Source organism: Leucoraja erinacea, chromosome 13, assembly GCF_028641065.1.
Source record: "Leucoraja erinacea ecotype New England chromosome 13, Leri_hhj_1, whole genome shotgun sequence".
NCBI classification, from domain to species: domain Eukaryota; kingdom Metazoa; phylum Chordata; class Chondrichthyes; order Rajiformes; family Rajidae; genus Leucoraja; species Leucoraja erinaceus.
Genome location: NC_073389.1, coordinates 11,236,239 through 11,260,431, shown reverse-complemented (window position 1 = coordinate 11,260,431; position 24,193 = coordinate 11,236,239). Strand labels below are relative to the sequence as shown.

The window sequence follows — 24,193 nt, the reverse complement described above, 5'->3', positions numbered from 1 at the left end:
GAATGAGTTAACTTTAGTAGCCTACCTCAGGAGATTGGGAGCCCATACAAGGGCTAGGTTCCTGGAGTGCATGTTTGTCTTGTTGCTAAACGAGGCTATTTGTGTTAAATGTTTGCTCAGGTATTCCAAAGTTCTGTGGGAGGAAAAAGACAGGGAGAAATTTATGAACAAGTTTACCGGCATCTTATTGAAAAAAGGATGATCTTTGATTAATACTAAAATGCTAAAAGTTGTAATGAAATATCTGAATGAACCGATCCACAAATACAGGAAACATCAATAGAAAATCTCCGCAACCTATATATTATGTGCAACATTTTCATTCATTTATAGAGTATGGAGTTTGCTGACATTGGTGGATGTGGAGTCACATGGAGCTCAGAAGTAAAGACAGCAGATTTATTTTTCTGAAGGCAATTTGTGACCTTAATGTGGTTTTACGGTATTCCGATACTTTTATTGTTACCTTTACTGAGAGTCGAATTTTTTTCTTTAGTAATTCCATAGTTATTTAATTATTTAACTTGATATTCCTCCGTTGCCACGATGGGATTCAAACTCATGTCTTTGATCAACAACCCAGCCCTCTCTGGCTGTCAGGCTAAATGCTTGATCATGAATGCCGCAGATGCTACCAGTGTAACAACACAAGCACTGCAAGACCTCAGCAGAACAAAGCCAGATATAACCCATTCCTTCTCTCCAGAGATGCTGCCTGCCCCCCTGCGTTACCCCAGCATTTTGTCTCTATCTTCCGTTTAAATCAGCATTTGCAATTTCTTCCTGCACAAAGCCAGATATAACCATGGTTCAAACTCTCTCCTGTTGATATCGAATCCTGAGTCTGTCCAATGCATCATTGAGAAGAGGGCTGGAGAAATCCTCCCTTAGCATACGTTCCAACATAGAAAATATGCACGATTGACAAATCTTTCAAAGCTCCATGATATTCGGGGGTCAAAAGGACACTAATAAGTGGGAAAAGCATCTTGAGAAGAGGATGTCATTATTATTTTTCCAACTTTTTATTGCATTTTCGCCTGTGCTTCTAATTGGGATTGTTTCATCGCACAGACGTTTTTTAGTTGAGAGTTTCCTTGCGTGCTAGTTGCCTGAAAAGTTCTTAGTGCAGTAAAAAGCACATCGGGCTTGGGTTTGACCGATCACCCACAGAGCCCCGGCGGTGATTTACAGAGTGTGACTGTCGGCTGGTTTTATTACCTGTAATGTGGGGGAGGTAGCTCTTTGATGACATCTTGGATCCTCGCCAGCTGCTCCTCCTCAGACTGAGCAGCAACAGCCTCCTGAAGGTGAAAACAACAGGACTTGGTGAAGTGGAACAGCACAACCCTAGTCTGGCCATTTACAGTGGTGAAACGGAACTGCTTGTTAGATGAAGAATGTTAATCAAAAACACACAACTAGTCTGTCTCAGTAAATCAGTCCCTTTGTGAGATTGTTGACATCCATTGCAGAAGGGTCTCGACCCGGAACGTCACCCATTCCTTCCCTCCAGAGATAATGCCTGTCCCGCTGAGTTGCTCCAGCATTTTGTGTCTCTCTTCGGTGTAAACCAGCATCTGCAATTGCTTCTTATACAAACTTTGTTCTATCATCATTGCTGTTAAACCAGTTCCATTTGGTTTCAGAACTTCATGTTATTGCAATGTAAAAAAAATATTATAATGAAAATTACAAACCAGACCTCCAGCGATCAAGCAAAAGATTTAATCAACAACGAAACATAGAAACATAGATGCTATTTGATAAATATTTATTCATGGTCCAGTTTTTTGAATTACAAAGCTGCTCAGTGAAAGGGATAAAACATAATGATTAAGTGTAACAAGGGGTGGCACGGTGGCGCAGCGGTAGAGTTGCTGCCTTACAGAGCTTGCAGCGCCGGAGACCCGGGTTCGATCCCGACTACGGGTGCTCTCTGTACGGAGTTTGCACGTTGTTCCCTTGACCGTGTGGGTTTTCTCTGCGATCATCAGTTTCCTCCCACACCCCAAAGACATACTGGTTTGTAGGTTAATTGGCTTGGTATAAATGTAAATTGTTCCTAGTGTGTGTAGGATAGTGTTAGTGTGCGCCAAAGGGCCTGTTTCTGTGCTGCATCACTAAGGTAAAGTAAATGTACATTTATCCAGGTATGTGTTTACTGATGGGCAAGGTGAGGAAAACTAGTGGGGCCCTGCGATCCTTCCCTGCCATCCCCACTCATCATCCACTCATCTCCCTTTCAGAAGCTTGAGCCAAATGGAAGTCCCAAAGCTTCATGTCTTGGCTGTGTATCAGGGGACATGGAGCTAGAATGTATAAATAGAATTGAGGGAGAGATCAATCAACCACAGCAGCCACAGTAGCTGATTGGCTTTCGCTTACTTCTAAGTTTGCACTTGTGAACATTACGAGAACTTGGCTCTGTGAGTATGTTTGGAAAAATTCTAACAGCGCAAATATTTGTGTGTGAGCACATCTCTCTTTCTATACATGCACGTGCGCATGCCTTTGGACATGCACTTCATATATACATTCTTGCATTACATTTGAGTCATGCATCACATTTCATTCTATACATTCATGCCTTTGGAGATGCACTTCTATACATGCACGTGCTCATGCCTGTGGACATGCACTTTATTTGTACAGATGAATGTATGTCTGAGAGTTCATGAAGCTTACATTTTACTTCGGAGTCACGTGAGTGACTACGTGAAGAACCCCGCCAGGACGCATGTGTGTCATATCGCTACACGCATTGCAACGAGTCACAGCAGGGGGAACGACGTTCCTCTTAACGGCAGAATTTGAAAGCCGGGAACAGCAAGTAAGGAGACTCTGCGTTCCAGAATTGAAAGTCGGGAACAGCAGGTAAGGAGACTGCTTTCCTTCCACTTACCTTACAGGTGGAGGCATGGACAGATCCACGAATGCTGTGAAAAAGCTGGCGGGGGAGAACCGCGGGGTTGCGGGCAGCCGGCAGCAGCAGCCAACGGCACGACCATCTCCCGTAATGGGAACAGCTGTGCCCGACTTCGCTCCCACACCGGCCACGGCCGGGCGGTAGAGCGAAGCAAAAAACTAACAGAGTCCGATGAGTCCGACTCTGAATAGCTGCGAGCGGCCAGTGGCCGTGAGCATTGGGGGTGGTTGGAGAGGCTGTTGGACCAAATACTCCAAAGTGGCAGGCTCCGGGAGATGGAGACTAATCACAGTGGGCAGCTAGTAAGTCCTACAGCAGTACCTCTTGTAGGGCTGCACAGTGCTTCTCCCTCTTCAGAGGGGAGTACAGGGGGTCAATTCTGGGCTGACCCTGAAGAGGGGTGTGCAGAACATACTCCTAGTGTGCATGGGGTGCAAGAAAACCTATTGGATATGGTGTCCCAGTTCATTCAACCTGACCAAACTGGCCAAAACCTGGAACCTAAAATAGCTGCAAGTATCGACTACATGTCATTCAACCAGCTATAAGGACAGGCATTATTGGACACCACAGCAAGACACTTACCACCAGGGAACTGCAAATCACTGAATGTTCCCAGTGTCAACCAGTGTATTTGTAAACATGTCGGAGCCTCAATCAGAGCCAGGGACTTGAAACTACAGAAAGTTCTGAAAGTCCTAACAGCGGGAATTACGGTTTTCGCCCGCACAATAAACGAACAAGACATGACACAAGATCACCAGGATGCACTGACTTTATTTTGCAACTACCAATACGAGTAAACAGTATTAGGAAGAGTGCCATCCAACCGGCTTTAGACCCTAATTTGCAGGCCTATGCAAACCTGGAACCTCCAAACCACCAATATTACTATTTGGAGGCAACTTATCAAAACAGGTAAAAGAACTTGAAGAAGAGGGTAAAACCCTGGGGCTCATTAAAGCAACGTCTAAAAACTACTTCGGCCAGAAACAGCACCCCTACGCACCACCAGTCGGCCAAGACAAACTGGTGAAAACTCAAAGGCCAGGAACACTCAACATCGGTCTTTTTTAGGCCATGGCCCAGACCGGCCTTCCTGGGGAATGCGCTAACCCTCAACACCGACCCAACTACAGGTCCAGACACCGGCGCCTCAACGTCCACGGAGGATACCGAAAAAGTAACAAACCTATCAATAGTAACCATGGAGGTAGGCGGGTCTGGTTCCTTACGAGGTTGGTGGGAGATTAATATTCTATCTGGATGCATGGAATAAATTAACTACCGACACTTATATTTTCAGAAGTATAGGGTTATACCATAGAATTTATACAAAAACATAATCCTCCAGTTCAGCATGTACCGAACCAAATGTTCGTGCTTACAAGCAAAGAAAAATCAAAAGCGCATGCTGAACTACAGTGGCCTTATAAAAAAGGAGTAATGGAGGAAACCCAACATGAATCACAGGAATTCGTGGCCAAAATCTTTATCATAAACAAGATGGTGGTTGCCGCATCATCATAGATTTGACTAATTTGAATACTTTCGTACTATATATTCATTACTAGATGGAAACCTTTGTTACTGCTATGCAATTGATTTCCTAAGGTTACTACATGGCAAGCATCGATTTAAAAGATGTTTACTATATAGTACCCATTAGAGGTGATCACAGATGTAATTTAACACAATGGATCATCTGGGGTACACCCTTAACTCAGTTCACATGTCAGTGACTTTGCCGAAAGAAAAGGTTACAGCCTTAATAGAGGCTTGCAGCAAAATCATTGACATCACTAAACCATCCATCAGACTGGTAGCAAGAATAATTGGCATAATAGTGGCTGTGTGTCCAGCCACATAAATCGGACCTTTACATTATCAAAAATTACAGAGGGCTAAAATACGAGCACTCAAAAATTATGGTGGTCATTTTGCCAGACCAATGAAGCTACCAACAGAGGCCATAATAGAACTAAAATGGTGGAAAGATAACATTAGGCATTGTTCCAATCCAAACATTATCAGCAACCCGTCTATGGTACTACAAACTGATGCCAGTGCACTTGGTTGGGGTGCTACCAATTCCATCTCCAGCTGTGGGGGAGATGGAATGCACAGGAGGCATCATTATTACAAACACTGGGCATAAACTACCTGGGAATGTTAAGTGCATTCCATGGCCTTAAGTCATATTGTTCTGGGTTATATCACCAGCATGTTAGACTACAAATTGACAACACCACCATGGTAGCATATATCAACCATATGGGTGGAAACAAATCGACATCATGTGACAATCTGGCCAACACAATTTGGCAATAGTGTATCCAGAGAGATATTTGGATATCAGCTACCTACTTACCAGGTAAACTAAATTTAGTGGCAGACAACAGGTCATGCAAATTCAATGAAAACACTGAATGGATGTTGGATAAAAATGTATTTGCTGAAATTACAGCACGGTATGGAACACCAGATATCGACCTATTCGCATCCAGGCTCACACCAGTTATCGAATTATGTTCATGGGAACCAGAACCTGGGGCAGCGGCAACAGATGCATTTTCGCTGCATTGGGGGATATTGTTTATTTATGCATTCCCTCCTTTCTGCCTCATCAGTCGGGTATTAAGGAAAATACAGCAAGACTCCGTGTCTGGTATTTTGACAGTACCCGATTGGCCTACTCAACCATGGGTCCCGGTGATACTCGACATGGTATTAGAACCATGCATCACCATCCATCATACTTAATTTACTGGTTCATCCCGCAACAAGGGGAAGTTACCCATGTCATAATTATATAAACCTATTAATTTGTAGAGTTTGAAAGCACCTCTACTACACCTGGGACTGACGGACCGAACAGTGGATATTATTTCAGCGGCCCACAGACAGTCCACCAAAAAACAGTACTTGGTGTCATCAAGAAATGGGAAAAGTACTGTCACAACAATAACATCACCTACAGATCTATGAACATCCCGTCTGTTCTGGAATTCCTGGCAAGCCTTCATTACGATGAGGGGCTGAGTTATAGTGCCATCAACTGCGCCAGAAGTGCTCTATCAACATACCTGTGGCAATGAACAGTGCGGCATTCTGTTGGGACACACCCCCTGGTAACTAAACTCGTGAGGGGCATTTTTAATGTTAATCCCCCAAGAACCAGGTACTCCCAAATATGGGATGTGAGCATTGTACTGACCATGTTAAGAAACTGGTCTCCAGCTACAGCTCTGTCCCTACAGAAACTGACAATGAAAACAGTCATGCTGATGGCGTTGGTCATGGCACAAAGGGTCCAGTCGCTACAGAAACTAAGGCTGGACAACAAGACTATTTCATCTGGAAATTTAACTTTTCACATCAATGAATTAGTCAAACAGAACAGACAGGGGTCAGCAGGCCTAAAAACATAATTCAGGGCCTACCCGACAGATGATCGTCTCTGTATTGTAACACACTTACTATTATATATGGAGTATACTAAGATCATCAGAGGCAAAGAAATGTCACTTTTAATCAGCTACAAACAGCCACTCAAAAAAGTGACAGTCCAGACCATCTCTAGATGGCTAACAGGTCCTAATAAAGGCTGGGGTAGACACTAGCATTTTTAAATCTCACTCCACCAGGGCTGCAGCTACATCGGCAGCTATGAAGTTGGATGTTCCTATGGACCAAATCCTCAAGACAGCAGGATGGTCAACGGAGGAAACTTTCCAACGATTTTATAACAAACCAGTCATTGAACCTGGAACATTTGCAGAAACAATTTAAAGCTCTGTAATATAATTTTACCCTATAAATAGGGGCTATAATTTGGTGTTAATATATTTATCGTTGGGTTTTCAATATCGTATTGATGTCTAATGATGTTAACACTATTCTCCCCATAATCAAGGCAAATGTGATGCATGGACTCGTTTCCAGGGCATGAAATCACAGAGCTTTAAAATCTTCACGTAGTGACTCACGTGACTCCAAAGTAAAATAGTAAGATTAAACGAGAACTTACTAGTTTGAAGTTTGATCGTTATTTTATGAGGAGTAACGTTGAGGGATTACGTGCCCTCCGCTTCCACCCTTGATCATATACTCAACTGGTATCTCTTCTCTAATCTTACTATGTTTAGTCATTACAGTTATCTGTGATTTCACACCGCTGCTTTGAAGAATGACACGCATGCGTCCTGGCGGGGTTCTTCACGTAATCCCTCAACGTTACTCCTCATAAAATAACGATCAAACTTCAAACTGGTAAGTTCTCGTTTAATCTTACTATTTATGTGTATTCATAGACTTAAAGAAAATATACAGCACAAAGCAAGGTAATTTGGGTCAGTGTGTCTCCGCGGGTTGAACAAGAGCTCTCCTAGCTAATCTCACTTCCCAGCATTTGCGTCATAACTTTGCAGTTATAATTCTTCAGGTAGACACAAAAAGCTGGGGTAAATCAACGGGCCAGGCAGCATCTCTGGAGAAAATTAATAGGTGATGTTTTGGGTCGAGACCCTTCTTCACACCTGATCCGAAACGTCACCTCTACCTTTTCTCCAGAGATGGTGTCTGACCTGCTGAGTTGCTCCAGCTTTTTGTGTCTAGCCAGTTTGAACCAGCATCTGTAGTTCCTTCCTACATGTTACAATTCTTCACATACACGCATGCAGGTTACTGCTTAAATGTGTCTCGAGCTTCTGCCTCAACAGCGCTTTCAAACCGCACTTACAGTGGTGCAGCGGTAGAGTTGCTGCCTAATGCCCCTGTCCCACTAAGGAAACCTGAACGGAGACCTCTGGAGACTTTGCGCCCCATCCAAGGTTCCCGTGCGTTTCCCGGAGGTTGCAGGTGGTTGCCGGAGGTTGCAGGTAGTGGAAGCAGACTGACAAAAACCTCCGGGATCCTCCGGGAACCGCACTGAAACCTTGGGTGGGGCACAAAGTCTCCAGAGGTTTCCGTTCAGGTTTCCTAAGTGGGACAGGGGCAATACTACGCTGACAGGGCCAGGGACCTGGGTTCGATCTGGCTACGGGTGCTGTCTGTACGGAGTTTGTACATTCACCTCGTGACCTGTGGGTAGTTTTTCCGAGAACTTCAGTTTCCTCCCACACTCCAAAGACATACAGGTTTGTAGGTTAATTGGCTTGGTATAAATGTAAAATTGTGCCTAGTGTAGGGTAGTGTTAATGAGCGGGGATCGCTGGTCGGTGCGGACTCATTGGGCCATAGGGCCTGCTTCTGCTCTGTATCTCTAAACTAAACAATGAGTTCCATATCCTTACCAACAACTGGATGAAAAGCTTTTTTCTTATTCCCCTCCCTCCCCCCCCACCCTAATTCTTCAATCAAATACAATAATTCTATACATCCTATTTTTGTCTCTTCTGCTTGGAAAATAAATTCTCCCTCTAAAATAAATCAGGTCCCTCATAATTATAGAGCCCTAAGCCTCCTCTGTTTCAAAGAAAGAAAGAAAGACCATTGACTTCTCTAACTTTGATAGCCCTTGCTTTCTCTCTCCATCCCCTTCCCCTTCCCTGTTCTCCCACTAGTCTTATTGTCTCCGACTACATTCCATCTTTGTCCCACCCCCTCACCTGACATCAGCCTGAAGAAGGGTCTCAACCCGAAATGTCGCCCATTCCTTCTCCCCAGAGATGCTGCCTCACCCGCTGAATTACTCCAGCATTTTGTGTCTAACTTCAAAGAAAGCAACCTTAAATCGTCCAATCTTTCCTCAGAGCTGGCAATATGTTAATAATGATTAATGATAAACCCTCCCCAATGTGGTTATAATTTTTCTGTAGTCACCTTGTCCTCTTTCTCAGCCTGGGTAAGTAATTCCCTGTCCTTCCCCAGGCACACGGCATGCAACATCACAGCCTAAGGCTGTCATATGCTGTGAGAATGGAGCGGCTGGGCTTGTATACTCTGGAGTTTAGAACGATGAGAGGATATCTAATTGAAAATAATATGATTATTAAGGGTTTGGACGCGCTAGAGGCAGGAAACATGTTCCCGATGTTGGGGGAGTCCAGAACCAGGGGCCACAGTTTAAGAATAAGGGGCAAGCCATTTGGAACGGAGACGAGGAAACACTTTTTCTCACAGAAAGTTGTGAGTCTGTGGAATTCTCTGCCTCAGAGGGCGGTGGAGGCCGGTTCTCTGGATACTTTAAAGAGAGAGCTAGATAGTGCTCTTAAAGATAGCAGAGTCAGGAGATATGGGGAGAAGGCAGGAACAGGGTACTGATTGCGGATGATCAGCCATGATCACATTGAATGGCGGCGCTGGCTCGAAGGGCCGAATGGCCTACTCCTGCACCTGTCGTCTATTGTCTATTGTCTAAACAAGTCAAGGATAAAGCGAGAGGAGGGCATGAAATTAAAAAAAAAGTAAGGCTGAAGATGCTGGAATCTTGACCAAAACACGATGTGCTGGGGAAACTCGGTGGGTCAGACAGCTTCTTTGGAAAGAATGGACATTTCATGTCTGGACCCTTCTTCAGACTGATTGGACTAGTGGGGAGAAAGCTGGAAGAGAGAATTGGAGCTGGGCAAAGTCTGCTGAATGATAGTTGAGTACAGGTGAGGGGGGAGGGGGGGGGGCTTGATAATCAGATGGGTGGAGTACATGACAGAGGCTAGAGGTGAAAACGAGGCATACGGGTGTCAGATGTAAAGCCAGAGGGAGGGATGTAGGTGGATGGAGACATGGGCAAGGAGAAATTAGATGGGTAGAAGGGTAAGGTGGGAAATCTAAGATGGGAGGCAAGTGAATAAAGGAGGGCAAATGAGCAGGGTGAGCTGGGGTGGAGATGGTTGGAGAAATATGTGCACATTGAGGTGGGGGGAGGGCCAAGGGAAAGAGACGGTGTTTGAAGGGGCATTACTTGAAATTGGAGAATTCAATATTCAGAATGTTGGATAGACAAAGAAGGGTTCCGATCCAAAACATCTGCTGTCTGACCCACCGAGTTACTCCAGCATGATGTGTCTTATCTTCGGTATAAACCAGCACCTGCAGTTCCATCCTACTTAAGTTACCCCAGCTGAATATGGGGTGCTGTTCTTCCAGTTTGATGTGGGCAATGGAGGAGGCCACGGACAGAAAGGTCGATATTGGAATGGGAAAGGGAGTTAAAATGGTTCTCAGTCTGTAGATCCAGCTGGGCTTGGCACAAGGAATGTCAGACTGTCCATTAATGGAAACGTATGTACCAATACTAGAGATAATGTATATAACACCATTCACACCCGATGCATAACTAATCATTCTTTTGTTAGGTCTACATGCACAGGCCAGGTTTCGAGGACTATGGAGTAGCAGGTTTTATTGGCTGCGTTGAATCTCTATGAAAGTTGTAAAATTCTGATCCAAGGCAATCATATTAGGTTTAAATATTATAATGCAACTGTACATGCCAATAGCCTGGCCTTGCTTGTTCAGCCTCAGATCTGGACACTTCATAAATCTGACACATAAAGGGATCCATCTGCTTTTGTTGATCCAGCATTTACCCTTGTGTGCACTTTCCGAGCGCTGTGTTCATTTTCCAGTCTCTAATGGGACCACGAGCAAGCCAGTTGGACATGGATTACTCACAGTTCCAAAGTGAAAGTAAAAGCCTTTCCTTTACAATAAGTAGCTGTTGAGAGCTGGCCATGAGACATGAATCTTTCATATTTGCCAAGATCTCTAGCATCTTACACTCAGCACCATGTGAACCTCAATGTATCTGAGCTTCAGCAATGGAAGGGAGATGGACTTTAATGAGTTCATGACTGCTATTAATGGTTGAGCTCAGCTGCTGGCCCCTCATTCCTCAGGGAGACTTCCTCTGCACACCAGGAGTTTGGCTTCCTTGCTGAGACAGTGTGCCTACTCTCCAATGCACAAATATGCAAAACCGAGTGCGGCATCCAGCCTGAAGTCAGACTAGATTCCAGCTTAGATTTCACTGGGCAGCAAAAGCCCATGTAAACAATAGCAAGTTCTGCAAGATGGTGATCACTTTTTGCAAACCTTCTCTCCCAGCTGCAAGTGACTAATGTCAGGATCATTTGTAGTCCCTCCCTCTCCTCGCAGACAAAATACCCTGTCAGTATACACCACCTGGGGTTGCATAAGAAGAAGAGTGAAGTAGGGTCTCGACCCAAAACGTCACCCAGTCCTTCTGTCCCACTGAGTTACTCCAGCATGTTGTGTCTGTCTTTGGTGTAAACTAGCATCTGCAGTTTAGTTTGGTTTAGAGAAACAGGCCCTTCGGCCCACTAAGTCCGCACAGACTAACATACACACACTAGGGACAATTTACACTTATACCAAACCAATTAGCCTATAAACCTGTAGTCTTTGGAGTGTGGAAAGAAACTGAAGATCTCGGAGAAAAGCCACGCGGTCACAGGGAGAACGTGCAAACTCCGCAAAGACAAGCACCCGTAATCAGGATCGAACCTGGGTCTCCGGCGCTGCAAGGCAGCAACTATACCGCTGCGCCACCGTGCCCGCCCTTTTTACACAGGGTGAAGTTTGGTTTAGTTGTAGTTTATTGTCACGTGTACCGAGGTACGGTGAAGGCCTGGTGAGCAGGGGTCACAATTGTAACTTGACACAAACCTTCATCCTCCTCACCCGAGGAGGAGAAAGGAGCAAACTTCAGAGATAGAAGAGAAAGTGTACTCACTGTGAATTTTTTGTAGAGTTCATATGTGAGGAGAGGATTGGGTAGCTCTCGGAAATAGAGCTTGCAGAGAGATCCCACACAGTGGATATCTTGCAGATACACTTCCTTCGTCAAGTCAGGCTGCTGCTCTGTGCCAAACTCCTGCCTGCAACACCGGTAACAAGAGGGTGTGATGGTGAGATCGTGAGATGGACCAGACATTCACAGTGAAAATGTGGAAAATCAGTTTTCCTCACAACACGATTCAAATCAGACAGAAACCCAATATGCTGGAGGAACAGGCAGCATCACTGGATTAAGGGAATGGGTGACGTTTCCGGTCAAGACTATTCTTCAGACTCGACCCGAAACGTCACCCATTCCTTCTCTCCAGAGATGCTGCCGATCCTGCTGAGTTACTCCAGCTTTTTGTGTCTATCTTCAGTTTAAACCAGCATCTGCAGTTCCTCCCCACACAGTCACACAAAGTAGGTCTCTTCGTTTCAGTGCTGAAGGCAGAATAGGTCCGTCTTTGATAGATTGCTGCTGGCAAAGGTACATTTGTATATTCTGGGACCCCCTATAATGTATACAGAGGGGCCAAATTAGTTATATCATGAAGTGTCTGCTCTGTATTATTTTTATGAATGTTTGCACAGGCACTAGTGAATGTTTGTAAAATGCTTCAAGATTTACCATAATATTACTTGCTAATATCTCTGTGTGGATTCTCTTTGTCTCCATCATTCATTTTCTTTCAATACAGTAGTCTCTGATTCTATCAATAACTGAAGGCGATCTACTTTAGGGCCGCACGGTAGAGCAGTGGTATATTGACTGCCTTACAGCGCCGAAGACCCGGGTTTGATCGTGACTATGGGTGCTTGTCTGTACGGAGTTTGTACGTTCTCCCCGTGACTTGCGTGGGTTTTCTTCGAGATCTTCGGTCATCTCCCACACTCCACACTCCAAAGATGTACAGGTTTGTAGGTTAATTGGCTTGGTATAAATGTAAATTGTCCCTAGTGTGTGTAGAATAGTGTTAGTGTGCGGGGATCGCTGGTCGGGGCGGATTCGGTGGGCCGATGGGCCTGTTTCCTCGCTGTATCTCTAAACTAAACTATTGAAAGGAGGCATCGGACTGCTGCAAATGGTTTGTGTTCTTGCTGTGCCTGGCACTGCATGATGGCCACTGCCTGAAAGAGCAGCCAGGCTAGAGGGTGGAATGTATAGATTACTGCTTTCATTATCCCTGTGCAATAATGCAAACCAGTATCAGGCCAAGATAAATGGTTGATGGTCCCTGAAGAAGGATGGGGAGGTTTGGACAGTTTTTAGAGGGGAACACTATTATACATGGCTACCCGTGATTCTGGTCTACAACAGGAGGCCAATCCGATAAACCTGTTATAATCCAAAATGAAAGACATCTCATTAGACAATATAAATTGTGCATTAGACAACGAAATCCTGCATTCTGTACGGAGTTTGTACATTCTTTTGGGCTTTTCGAGAACTTCGGTTTTCCTCCCACACTCCAAAGGCGTACAGGTATGTAGGTAAATTGGCTTGGTAAAATGTAAAAATTGTCCCATGTTAATGTGTGGGGATCGCTGGTCGGTGTGGACCAGATGGGCCGAAGGGCCTGTTTCCGCGCTGCATCTCTAAACTAAACTAAACTAAGATGAAGGCTGATGAAGCTTGAGCCAAGGTGTATCTGTGACATCAGAATGAGTCTGAGCAGCCCGCAGAGGCTCAGGTAAACATTACAATAACTGGGGCCATAATAGATGGCAACCACCAAGCAGCACAGCAAAAAAAGTGACAAATGTTTAATGTACAACCGGGCCATTTTTGGAAAGTGAACCAAAATGGCACCCACGTGACCAGATATCATCACAAAGTAATACATTAAAAAATTATTGTAAGACATTAATCTTATTCATTGCTATTTTCCTACCTACAGAACTATAATGCATGTCTGCTAAAGATATGAACATTCTAGCTTTTTAAAATTCAGAGTTTGTAAGGTAAAACTGAGTTATGTAAAAAATGCTTCCGTGTGAGGTCACACACGTGATGAGTCATATTTAACCTCCGTCCCTCAACAAACATTGTCAGCGTAACATGTGAAAAATTCACTTGATAAACTTGGAAAAACATATGAATCACATATACAGTACAAAACGATATACCTGTAATGCTTTCAGAATTAGAAGTGATGTATTCCACAAATTTTTATATTCTGTGGTCACACACGTGACTAAGGATGGCCCAACCTAAAAATAACCTTATTACCTTATTTGAGCTGCTGTTATCCCAGTTGCAGCTGCAATAACAGGGGGATAACTATTTTCCCAGAACAACAAGGGCACCTAGGCTTATATTATTTATCAACGACTGCTCCACCTTCAACACTATTATCCCATTTTAATTCATCTCCACACTCCTGGACCCAGGAATCTGCAACATTCCCTCCCCTCTCTCTGCCACTGGATCCTTGACTCACAGACCACAATCACCGAGGAGAGATGACAACACCTCCTCCAGAGTAACTCTCAACATAGGTTCCATGCAAGAATGTGACCTCAGTCCCCAACTATATTCCCTACACAGTCACAACCCTGTAGCTGAATTTGGCTCAGAGAGCACCACTGTGTTGGAGTGAATCACGAACAATGACGAGACAGTGTAAAGGAGGGAGGTAGAATACTTGATAACATGGTGTCAGGACGACAACCTCAATGTCAGCAAGACCAAGGAGCTAGTTATTGACTTCAGGAAGTGTGGGGAAAGCTCATCAGCATCAATGGTGTGGATGTATAAATAGTTAGGAGTTTCTTGACGTTAATATTACCGACAAACTGTTGTGGACCTACCATATTGATGTAACAGATTGGAAGGCACATCAACGCCTCTTCATCGTTAATGAGTGAGAAAATTTGGCATATCGCCTGTGACACGTATAAACTTCTATAGATGCACCATACAGTGGGATTCCACCACAGCTTGGTTTGGGAACAACTCTGCTAAGATCGCATGATATTGGAGAGAGCTGTAAGTGTAGCCCAGTCCACCATACAGACCAGACTTCTCACCATTGAATCCATCTCTATCTACAATTCACGCTGCCTTGTAAAAGCAGCCAAGCTAATCAAAAATGTGTGCCACCCTGGTTATTCCTTCTTCTCCCTGCTCCCATTGGGCAAAAGGTACAGAACCTTGAAAGCATGCTATACCAGAATCAGGCCCAGTTCCTTCTCTTCTGGTATCAGAGGCTGCTGAACTTTTCCAGAAGCTAGATTACTGTTTGATTCACTGTTACCCCATTATTGGACTTTGTGGAATTGTTGTGCTGTAATGCTGAGAATTATATTCTGCGGTAGACAAAAATGCTGGAGAAACTCAGCGGGTGGGGCAGCATCTATGGAGTGAAGGAATAGGTGACATTTCGGGCCGAAACCCTTCTTCAGACTGAAGAAGAAAGGAAGAGGAGGAGCCAGTGTGCTGAGGGAGAGCTGAGAAGGGGAGGAGAATGTAAGGACTACCTGAAATTACAGGTCAATCTTCATACCGCTGGGGTGCAAACTGCCCAGGCGATATGAGATGCTGCTCCTCCAATTTCCGGTGGTCCTCATGGCCATGGAGGAGGCCCAGGACAGAAAGGTCGGATTTGGAATGGGAGGGGGAGTTGAAGTGCTGAGCCACCAGGAGATCAGGTTGGTTATTGCGAACCGAGCGGAGGTGTTTGGCGAAGCGATCGCCAAGCCTATGCTTGGTCTCATTGATGTAGAGCAGCTTACATCTAGAGCAGTGGATGCATTAGATGAGGTTGGAGGAGGTGCAGGTGAACCTCTGTCGCACCTGGAAAGACTGCTTGGGTCCTTGAATAGAGTCAAGGGGGGAGGTAAGGCAACAAGTGTAGCATTTCTTGCGGTTGCAAGGGAAAGTGCCCGGAGTGGGGGTGGTTCGGGTGGGAAGGGACGAATTGGCCAGGGAGTTATGGTGGGAGCGGTCTCTGCGGAAAGCAGACGGGAGGAGATGGGAACATGTGGCAAGTGGTGGGGTCACGTTGGAGGTGGCGAAAATGAAGGAGGATTATTTGTTGTACGTGACGGCTGGTAGGGTGGAAGGTGAGGACAAGGGGGACTCTGTCCTTGTTACGAGTGGGGGGATGGGGAGTGAGAGTAGAGTCACGGGGTATAGCAGAGACCCTGGTGAAAGTCTCATCTATGGTAGAAGAGGGGAACCCCCATTCCCTGAAGAATGAGGACATCTCCGATGCCCTGGTGTGGAACACCTCATCCTGGGTGTAGATGCGGAGTAGACGGAGGAATTGGGAGCAGGGGATGGAGTCCTTACAGAAAGCAGGGTGGGAAGAAGTGTAGTCCAGATAGCCATGGTAGTCAGTGGGTTTATGGTGGATGTCGGTCAGGAGTCTATCACCTGCGATGGAGATAGTGAGGTCAAGAAATGGTAGGGAAATGTCAGAAATGGTCCATGTGGATTTGAGTGCTCTGTTATTTTAGCTTTGCTCTACCTAATGTACGGATTTGACTTCATTGTATTTATGTAGCGTATAATCTGATCTGCTTGGATAGCGTGCAAAACAAAGCTTTTCACCATGCCTCGGTACACGTGACAATAATAAGCCTAAACCTGTACTAAGCCTGGAACTGATGCGGTTCGATTACACAAAGCTTGGATGCAGCCTGGGCTCACGTTTCTCTTTTTTCATTTATCCTGGATAACTATACAAACTTCCATCAAAATGTTCATCGAATGAGCAACTCAGTGCTGCATCTGCCAATTGATGACTGTGGACTGTGGCGCTCCTTTAAGATTTCAATCAATGCATCCCGATCATTGTGTTATACAACAGCAGCAATGCGCGTTCCCTTCATACATTTTAATGGATACTTTAGAAACATGATGAACTTTTTTACACAATGTACTCTTGCCACAGAAGTCAAGTTCTGGCTATATTTAAGAGGGGAGACAAGGGGACAAAGAGAGAGATGCGGGATACTGAGTTGGATGATCAGCCATGTCATATTGAAAGGGCCGAATGGCCTACTCCTGCACCTAATTTCTATGTTTCTTGTTTCTAGTTTAAGATTTCAATCAATGCATCCCGATCATTGTGTTATACAACAGCAGCAATGCGCGTTCCCTTCATACATTTTAATGGATACTTAAACAATGTATTTTAACAATATACTTTAAGCCAACTAAATAAGGAGACACAAAGAGAAGATGCTTGGTCAAAGTGGTTGATTTTGAGGCATGTCATCTGAAGGAGAAGGACCAACTAATGGGGTGAAGAGGGAAAGGGAGGAATTTCAGTGCATAGGGCCCAGGATGGTTACTGACTGTGGAATGCTGAGGACTGTCTAACTGGATTAAGCCAACAGAAGTGGTCTATATTGATTAAACATTCTAAATATTTTCAAATAAAAAATATGTTGTTCTCTAGGGTGAAAATCTGGGCCTCCCATTCCCAGGATGACAACATCAACCTCCAACATGGGACAGCCAATGAATTTAGATTTGATTTATGTTACTCAATGTGCACCTAGAAATGAGAGAAACATTACAACATACAGTTTTTCCTGAGTTTAGAAAATAATTATCTGTTTCCTTTTCCTTTTCGACACCACAAAGTGGTGGGCGCCTGGAATGCGTTCAGGCGGGTGGGAGAGGCCATAAGGTCATAAGGAATAGTAGAATTAGGCCATTCAGCCCATCAAGTCTACGCCATTCAATCATGGCTGATCTATCTCTTCCTCCTAACCCCATTCTCCTGCCTTCACTCCATAACCACTGACACCTGTAATAATCTAACATTTTATCTCTGTACCGCCCACTCCCCTGACATCAGTCTGAAGAAGGGTCTCGACCCAAAACGTCACCCATTCCTTCTCTCCAGAGATGCTGCCTGTCCCACTGTTACTCCAGCATTTTGTGTCTACCTTTGATTTAAACCAGCATTTGCAGTTCCTTTCTGTACAAAGAATCTATCTATCTCTGCCTTAAAAATATCCACTGACTTGGCCTCCACAGCTTTCTGTGGCAAAGAATTCCACAGATTCACCACCCTCTGACTACAGAAATTTCTCCTCGACTCCTTTCTAAAAGAACGTCATTTAATTCTGAGGCTATGACCTTTAGTCCCAGACTTTCCCACCAGTGGAAACATCCTCTCCACATCCACTCTATCCAAGCCTTTCACTCTTCTGTAGTTTTAATTAGGTCCCCCTCAATCTTCTAAACTCCAGCTGCCCAGTGCCAACAAACGCTCATCATAGTTTAACCTACTTATTCCTGGGATCATTAGTGTAAACCTCCTCTGGACCCTCTCCAGAGCTAGCACATCCTTCCTCAGATATGGTGCCCAGAATTGCTCACAATATTCCAAATGTGGCCTGACCAGCACCTTATAGAGCCTCAACATTAGGCAGATACAATAGCGCCATTGGATAGGCGCCTGATATGCAGAGAATGGAGGCGCATGGGTCATATGCAGGTAGTGGTGATTCGTTTAACTTGGCATCACGTTTGACATGGACTCTGTGGGCTGAAAGGCATGTTTTTGTGCTGTACAATTCTATGTTCTATGTATGTTTTAATGAAACGATCTTTTTGTACAGGAGTTTGCAGGCTTGATAGTCAAGATTCTGTAAGATAACTGTAACATATTGGACTCAAGTAACACGGGGAACATTCACAGTCTAAGGCAAAGAAAATGGGAAATTGAATTTGGATAATACTTTGCAGGGTTGAGGTTATATCAGAATTCTGTCCAAAGGTACCAGTTGAAATGCAAACCATTTAGTTTAGTTTTAGTTTTGGAGATACTATGCAAAAACAGGTCCTTCGGCCCACCAAGTCCACACCGACCAACGATCCCAGCACACTAACACTAAACCACATACACTAGGGACAATTTACACTTTTACCAAGCCAATTAACTAACAAACCTGTAAGTTTTTGGAGTGTGGGAGGAAATTGACGATCTCGGGGGAAACCCATGTGGTCACGGGGAGAATGTACAAACTCCGTACAGACAGCACCCATAGTCTGGATCAAACCCGGGTCTCTGGGGCTGTGAGGCAGCAACTCTACAGCTGCGCCACCGTGCTGCCCTTGTTCTGATGTTTTGCTTTCCTGTATGTGCCAGGGGGCATTGCCACCTTACCTCTGAAGGAATCTGCTCCCTTTCCACATCCCAGCACTGCCTCTAGTAACAGAGGCCTGAAGCAGCTGAACAGTAATGATGGTTTCACCATAAACTTAGTCTGTACGAAGGAGCTTTACATCAAAGCTGTTTGCGACGTTTGATGAAAGCATTTACTGAACGCAACGTATTGTTCTAAGGTGTAGAGATGCAGAAGATAGGCACAAAAAGCTGGAGTAAGTGAGCGGATCAGGCAGCGTCTCTGGAGAGAAGGAATGGGTGACGTTTCGGATCCTGATCCTTTTTCAAATGCAGATTCAGTATGTAGTGGAGATAGACACAAAAAGCTGGAGTAACTCAGCGGGACAAGCAGCATCTCTGGAGAGAAGGAATGGGTGACCTTTCGGGTCGAGACACTTCTTAGGGTCATTCCTTCTACAGAGATGCTGCCTGTCTTGCTGAGTTACTCCAGCTTGTTGTGTCTACGGTTTAAACCTGCATCTGCAGTTCCTTCTTACACAGTATGTAGTGGAATTGGATTCCAAGTGAATAAGGGACTGGAGGACTATGAAGAATATACGGGGTGGGAAGTGTAATTGGGAAAATTCTACGAACAATTGACACAGGGTTGATGGGCTGGATAACCTGCTTTGGTGTTGTATGACTCTCAGCAGGAAAAGAGACGGATGGGACTACAACTCACAGCTACTTTCAGCTGTGACTCTGTGAACCCACCAATGATGGAGCAATTTGGTGTGACACCCACCTGCGGATAAATGTTCAGCGTGAAACCGCGTGTGTGGGAGTTAGTGAGATGAACCACACTGCAGTTGTTATTTGTGAACACTCACAATTTGCCTCAAGCAATGCTAAAAGTATTGTGACCTGTCCATGGTTAAATGCAGCTCCCACAGCGACTTATTTACTCGAGGTGTTTCTTGGCTGGTTGCAAATATTACTGACTCAGAACACCAATTAAAATATCTATCAAACACTATCCTCAAAATACAAAATGTGTCCTACACAACACTGGTCCACAAACAACAATGAATGTTTTCACATTGTTAATGATTGTTCCATGTGACTGACTGCTGACTGCTATTGCACTAAGGTTTGGTGAAAGTAAGATTGGTGTTTTAGTGTTTGAAACACATGGAGCAGTCATAGCAGCTATTGGCTCTTTGTTGCTTGGCAATGAAGGCGAATGGGTGCTGGAATAACTGTTTAACTTTGGTTATTTAAGAAGGAATGGCTCTGTAAGTATTAATAGCCAAGGGGATGACATTAGGCAATGTTTTAGTTCAGTTTGGTTTAGTTTAGCGATACAGCCTGGAAACAGGCCCTTCAGCCCACCGAGTCCGCACCAACCAACGATCTCCGCACATTAATACTATCCCACACACGCATGGGACAATTTACAATGTTATCAAGCCAATTAACTTACAAACCTGTACATCGCTGGGATGTGGGAGGAAACAAGAGGTTCCGGAGAAAACCCACGCAGGTCACAGGTCAAGTTGGAACTCTGGCGCTTTAAGGCAGCAATTCTACTGCTGCGCCATTGTTTCTCTCATTTTGTTGAATTTGTATTCAAAGGGGGTTTGAACCAATCAATAATGTGTCTCTATTATTTCTCAGTACAATTGCAGCTCAAGTATTTGGCAGGGTGAGGTGAGGAATATTTCTATGCTGAGTAATTCTGTGCCTCCTTTCCAGTTCTGCTGTTTTCTGCCATGTATCTGAAGGTGGTGGTGGTGTGGAATAGAATAGTGCCGCAGTCCTGAGTCAGGTGCAGCAGAGGTAGGAAAGATAATACATCCATTTTGTAGAATTTCCAACGCTGGATTAACCCAGGTTAAGGAGTAACAAGGTGGAATAAACAGACTTAGAGCTGTAGAGTCATTGGGGCATACAGCTTGGAAACAGGCCCATCAACCCAACGTCATGCCGATCAAGGTGCCCATCTACGCATGTGACATTTGCCCGATTTTGGCCCATAAATCTCTCGAAATCAGGAATGAGTAGGTTAACTTATGAAGAATGTTTGTCGGCACTGGGCCTGTGCTCGCTGGAGTTTAGAATGGGGGGGGGGACCCCATTGAAACATACAGAATAGTGAAAGGCTTGGATAGAGTGGATATGGTGAGGATGTTTCCACTGGGAGAGTCTAGGACTAGAGGTCATGGCCTCAGAAGCAAAGGATGTTCTTTTAGGAAGGAGATGAGGACAATTTTCTTTAGTCAGAGGGTGATGAATCTATGGAATTCTTTGCCACAGAAGGCTGTGGAGGCCAAGTCAGTGGATATTTTTAAGGCAGAGATAGATAGCTTCTTGATTAGTACAGGTGTCAGAGGTTATGGAGCGAAGGCAGGAGAATGGGGCTAGGAGGGAGAGAAAGATCAGCCATGATTGAATGGTGGAGTGCACTTGATGGGCTGAATGGCTTAATTCTACTCCTATCACTTATGACATGACCATATGAAACTTGCCCAAATGTCTTATAAATGTTATTTTACCTTCCTTGATCACTTCCTCTGGCAATACATATTTTCAAATGAATATTTTAACCATCAATTAACTGAAAGTATATTTGTTGCCAAATTACTGGTGAGGGAGGAAGAACATTGCCACTGAGGATCATCGTAGGTTGAGCAGGAATTTAATTTGACATCTTTTAGAAGAGCATGTGTTCACATCCTTGGTGCTATGGGGTGAACATATTTAGGAGCACTCCATAGCATTGTTGTGAATGATTTTACGGAGCGAGTTCCTATTGTCTCCCCTTCCCATGGTCCTGAGTGGAATTAAGTGGCCTGTTGTGGATTCCCCAACAGTGAGATTCCACATGTTCATATCTATTATACATTGAAGGTCACAAGGTCATAAGTTGATAGGAGCAGAATTAGGCAAGTTTTTTCTGCCATCAATCATGGCTGATCTATCTCTCCCTCCCAACCCCTGATGAAGCCGAATTTTAGTTAAAAATATAAGAAGATATTAAATTGGCATCTGGGCTAGCTTACAGCTTATATTTAGTCTTAAATTAGGCTTTCCTCAGGTTGCGGTGTGTGAGATAATAAATACCATAACATTGTCTCCCAAGTGACAAGCAGAGAGGAGAAGCTAGAGAGATCTCTTTGATGTAAGATGTCGTAAACCAAATGGCCAATGTTTTTAGTATATCTTGTACCATGTAAACAAAATGCCTTTGATGTGATGCATTCTGTGGAAACCTTTTCCTGTACCTCTGACCATGACTAATGTCTGTGGAATGTGCTAAGGGGCCAAAAAAACCCTATTTAAGGCATTGTAATTCTGTTGTTCAAAGAAGGGGACCGAGGACAGTCGAGTGTCTACATTGGTCTCTTAGCTGGAGTTCTCCCTCCCTTCCATCGGCCGATGTTAAGTAAAGGTTTGAACTGGTCTACCAAACAGTTTGTGTGGTGTCTGTTTATTAAGAAGCGAACCTGGTTTCGTAGTTATAAAAGTAACTTTTTTCACCCCATTCTCCTGCCTTCTCCCCATAAACCTCGACACCCATACTAATCAAGAATCTATCTATCTCTGCTTTAAAATATCCATAGACTTGGCTTCCACAGCCACCTATGGCAAAGAATTCCACAGATTCACCACCCTCTGACTAAATAAATTCTTCCTCATCTCCCTCCCAAAGAAACGTCCTTTAATTCTGAGGCTATTTGTGTACTATGTTTACATGTTCTGTTGTGCTGCAGCAAGTAAGAATTTCATTGTCCTATCCAGGGCATATGATAACAAAACACTCTTGACTCTTGATGATCTCTGGTCCTAGATTCTCCCACTAGTGGAAACATCATGTCCACATCCACTCTATCCAAGCACTAAGGATGTGAACACATGCCCTTCGAAAATTAAATTCCTGCACATCCGGCGATGATCCTCAGTGGCGATGTTCTTCCTCCCTCACCAGTGGTTTGGCAACAAATATATTTTCAGTTAATTGATGGTTAAAATATTCATCTTCTAGGGAGATGCTAACTGCATTTCGTTGTCTCTGTACTGTACACTGCACTATGACAATAACATTTTAATCTGAATCTGAATTTGAAAATATGAATGGCCAGAGGAAGTGATCGAGGAAGGTAAAATAACATTTACAGGACATTTGGGCAAGTTTCATATGGTCATGTCATAAGTGATAGGAGTGGAATTAAGCCATTCGGCCCATTAAGTGTACTCCACCATTCAATCGTGGCTGATCTTTCTCTCGCTCCTAGCCCCATTCTCCTGCCTTCTCCCCATAACCTGACACCTGTACTAGTCAAGAAGCTGTCCATCTCTGCCTTAAAAATATCCACTGACTTGGCCTCTGCTGCCTTCTGTGGCAAAGAATTCCATAGATTCATCACCCTCTGACTAAAGACACTTTTCCTCATCTCCTTCCCAAAGAAATTCCTTTAATTCTGTGTCTATGATCTCTGGTCCTAGACTCTCCCATTAGTGGAACCAAGCCTTTCACTGTTCGGTAAGTTTCAATAAGGTCCCCCCCCTTATTCTTCTAAATTCCAGCGAGTGCAGGTCCAGTGGCGTCAAATGCTCATCACATGTTAACCTACTCATTCCTGGGATTCTTCTTGTAAATTTCCTCTGGACCGTCCCCAGAGCCGGCACATCCTTCCTCAGATATGGTGCCCATAATTGCTGACAATACTCCAGCTGTGGGCCTGACCAGCCTTATAGAGTCTCAGCTGTCACAACATTACATTTTTCACCGAGAAGGAATCCTGCTGGATCCATTTCAAGTTCACATGTTTTTTGATTCATCCTTTGCACTCTATAATTTTGTAATTATAATTTATGTGTGTTCTTTCTGGAAAATATTTCTTACTTGATTCTGGGATTTGGATATCAAAAAGAAGTCTGGAATTTTGCAATCCTTGTGGACAATGTCATCCCACGGTGTAGTCTGAAGAAGGGTCTAGACCCGAAACGTCACCCATTCCTTCTCTTCAGAGATGCTGCCTGGCCTGCTGCGTTACTCCAGCACTTTGTGTCTGTCCCACAGTGTCATAGCGTTCAGACATGGCTTTAATGTAGTGGTCATGAATAAGCAGCCGCACATATTGAAGTCAGGAGGTTTTGTTTCTCTCAGGGGCCTTGTTTCCATCTCTACATACTGTCCTTTATTTTTATAGATCACTAGGCCAAGGGGGACCCGTTGGGTCCTGTCCCCTCAAAGCAAGGTTACGGAAGGGCGGGAGCGGCCAGCATCGTCACCACACACACACTAACCATCCACACACAAACTAACCACCCCACAAATACACTAACCACCCTCCTACACACACACACTGTAACCACCACCCCCTGCCCCCCCTTTGATATTATATTAATATTGTTCATTGGCTTATTTTAACCCATCCCCGCCCTA

At 44.4% G+C, this 24,193-nt stretch overlaps 1 protein-coding gene across 2 annotated transcripts in view; it reads right to left on the bottom strand.

The window, feature by feature from the left end:
- Positions 1-24,193, bottom strand: part of arhgap31 (Rho GTPase activating protein 31) — a 118,234-nt gene that overhangs the window by 34,321 nt on the left and 59,720 nt on the right. For both annotated transcript variants that reach the window (XM_055644449.1, XM_055644450.1), the window contains exons 3-5: positions 11,628-11,772; positions 1,222-1,304; positions 26-133 (exon numbers count right to left, since the gene is read on the bottom strand). In XM_055644449.1, the coding sequence (XP_055500424.1) occupies positions 26-133; positions 1,222-1,304; positions 11,628-11,772 (336 nt within the window). The remainder of the gene's footprint in view (positions 1-25; positions 134-1,221; positions 1,305-11,627; positions 11,773-24,193) is intronic.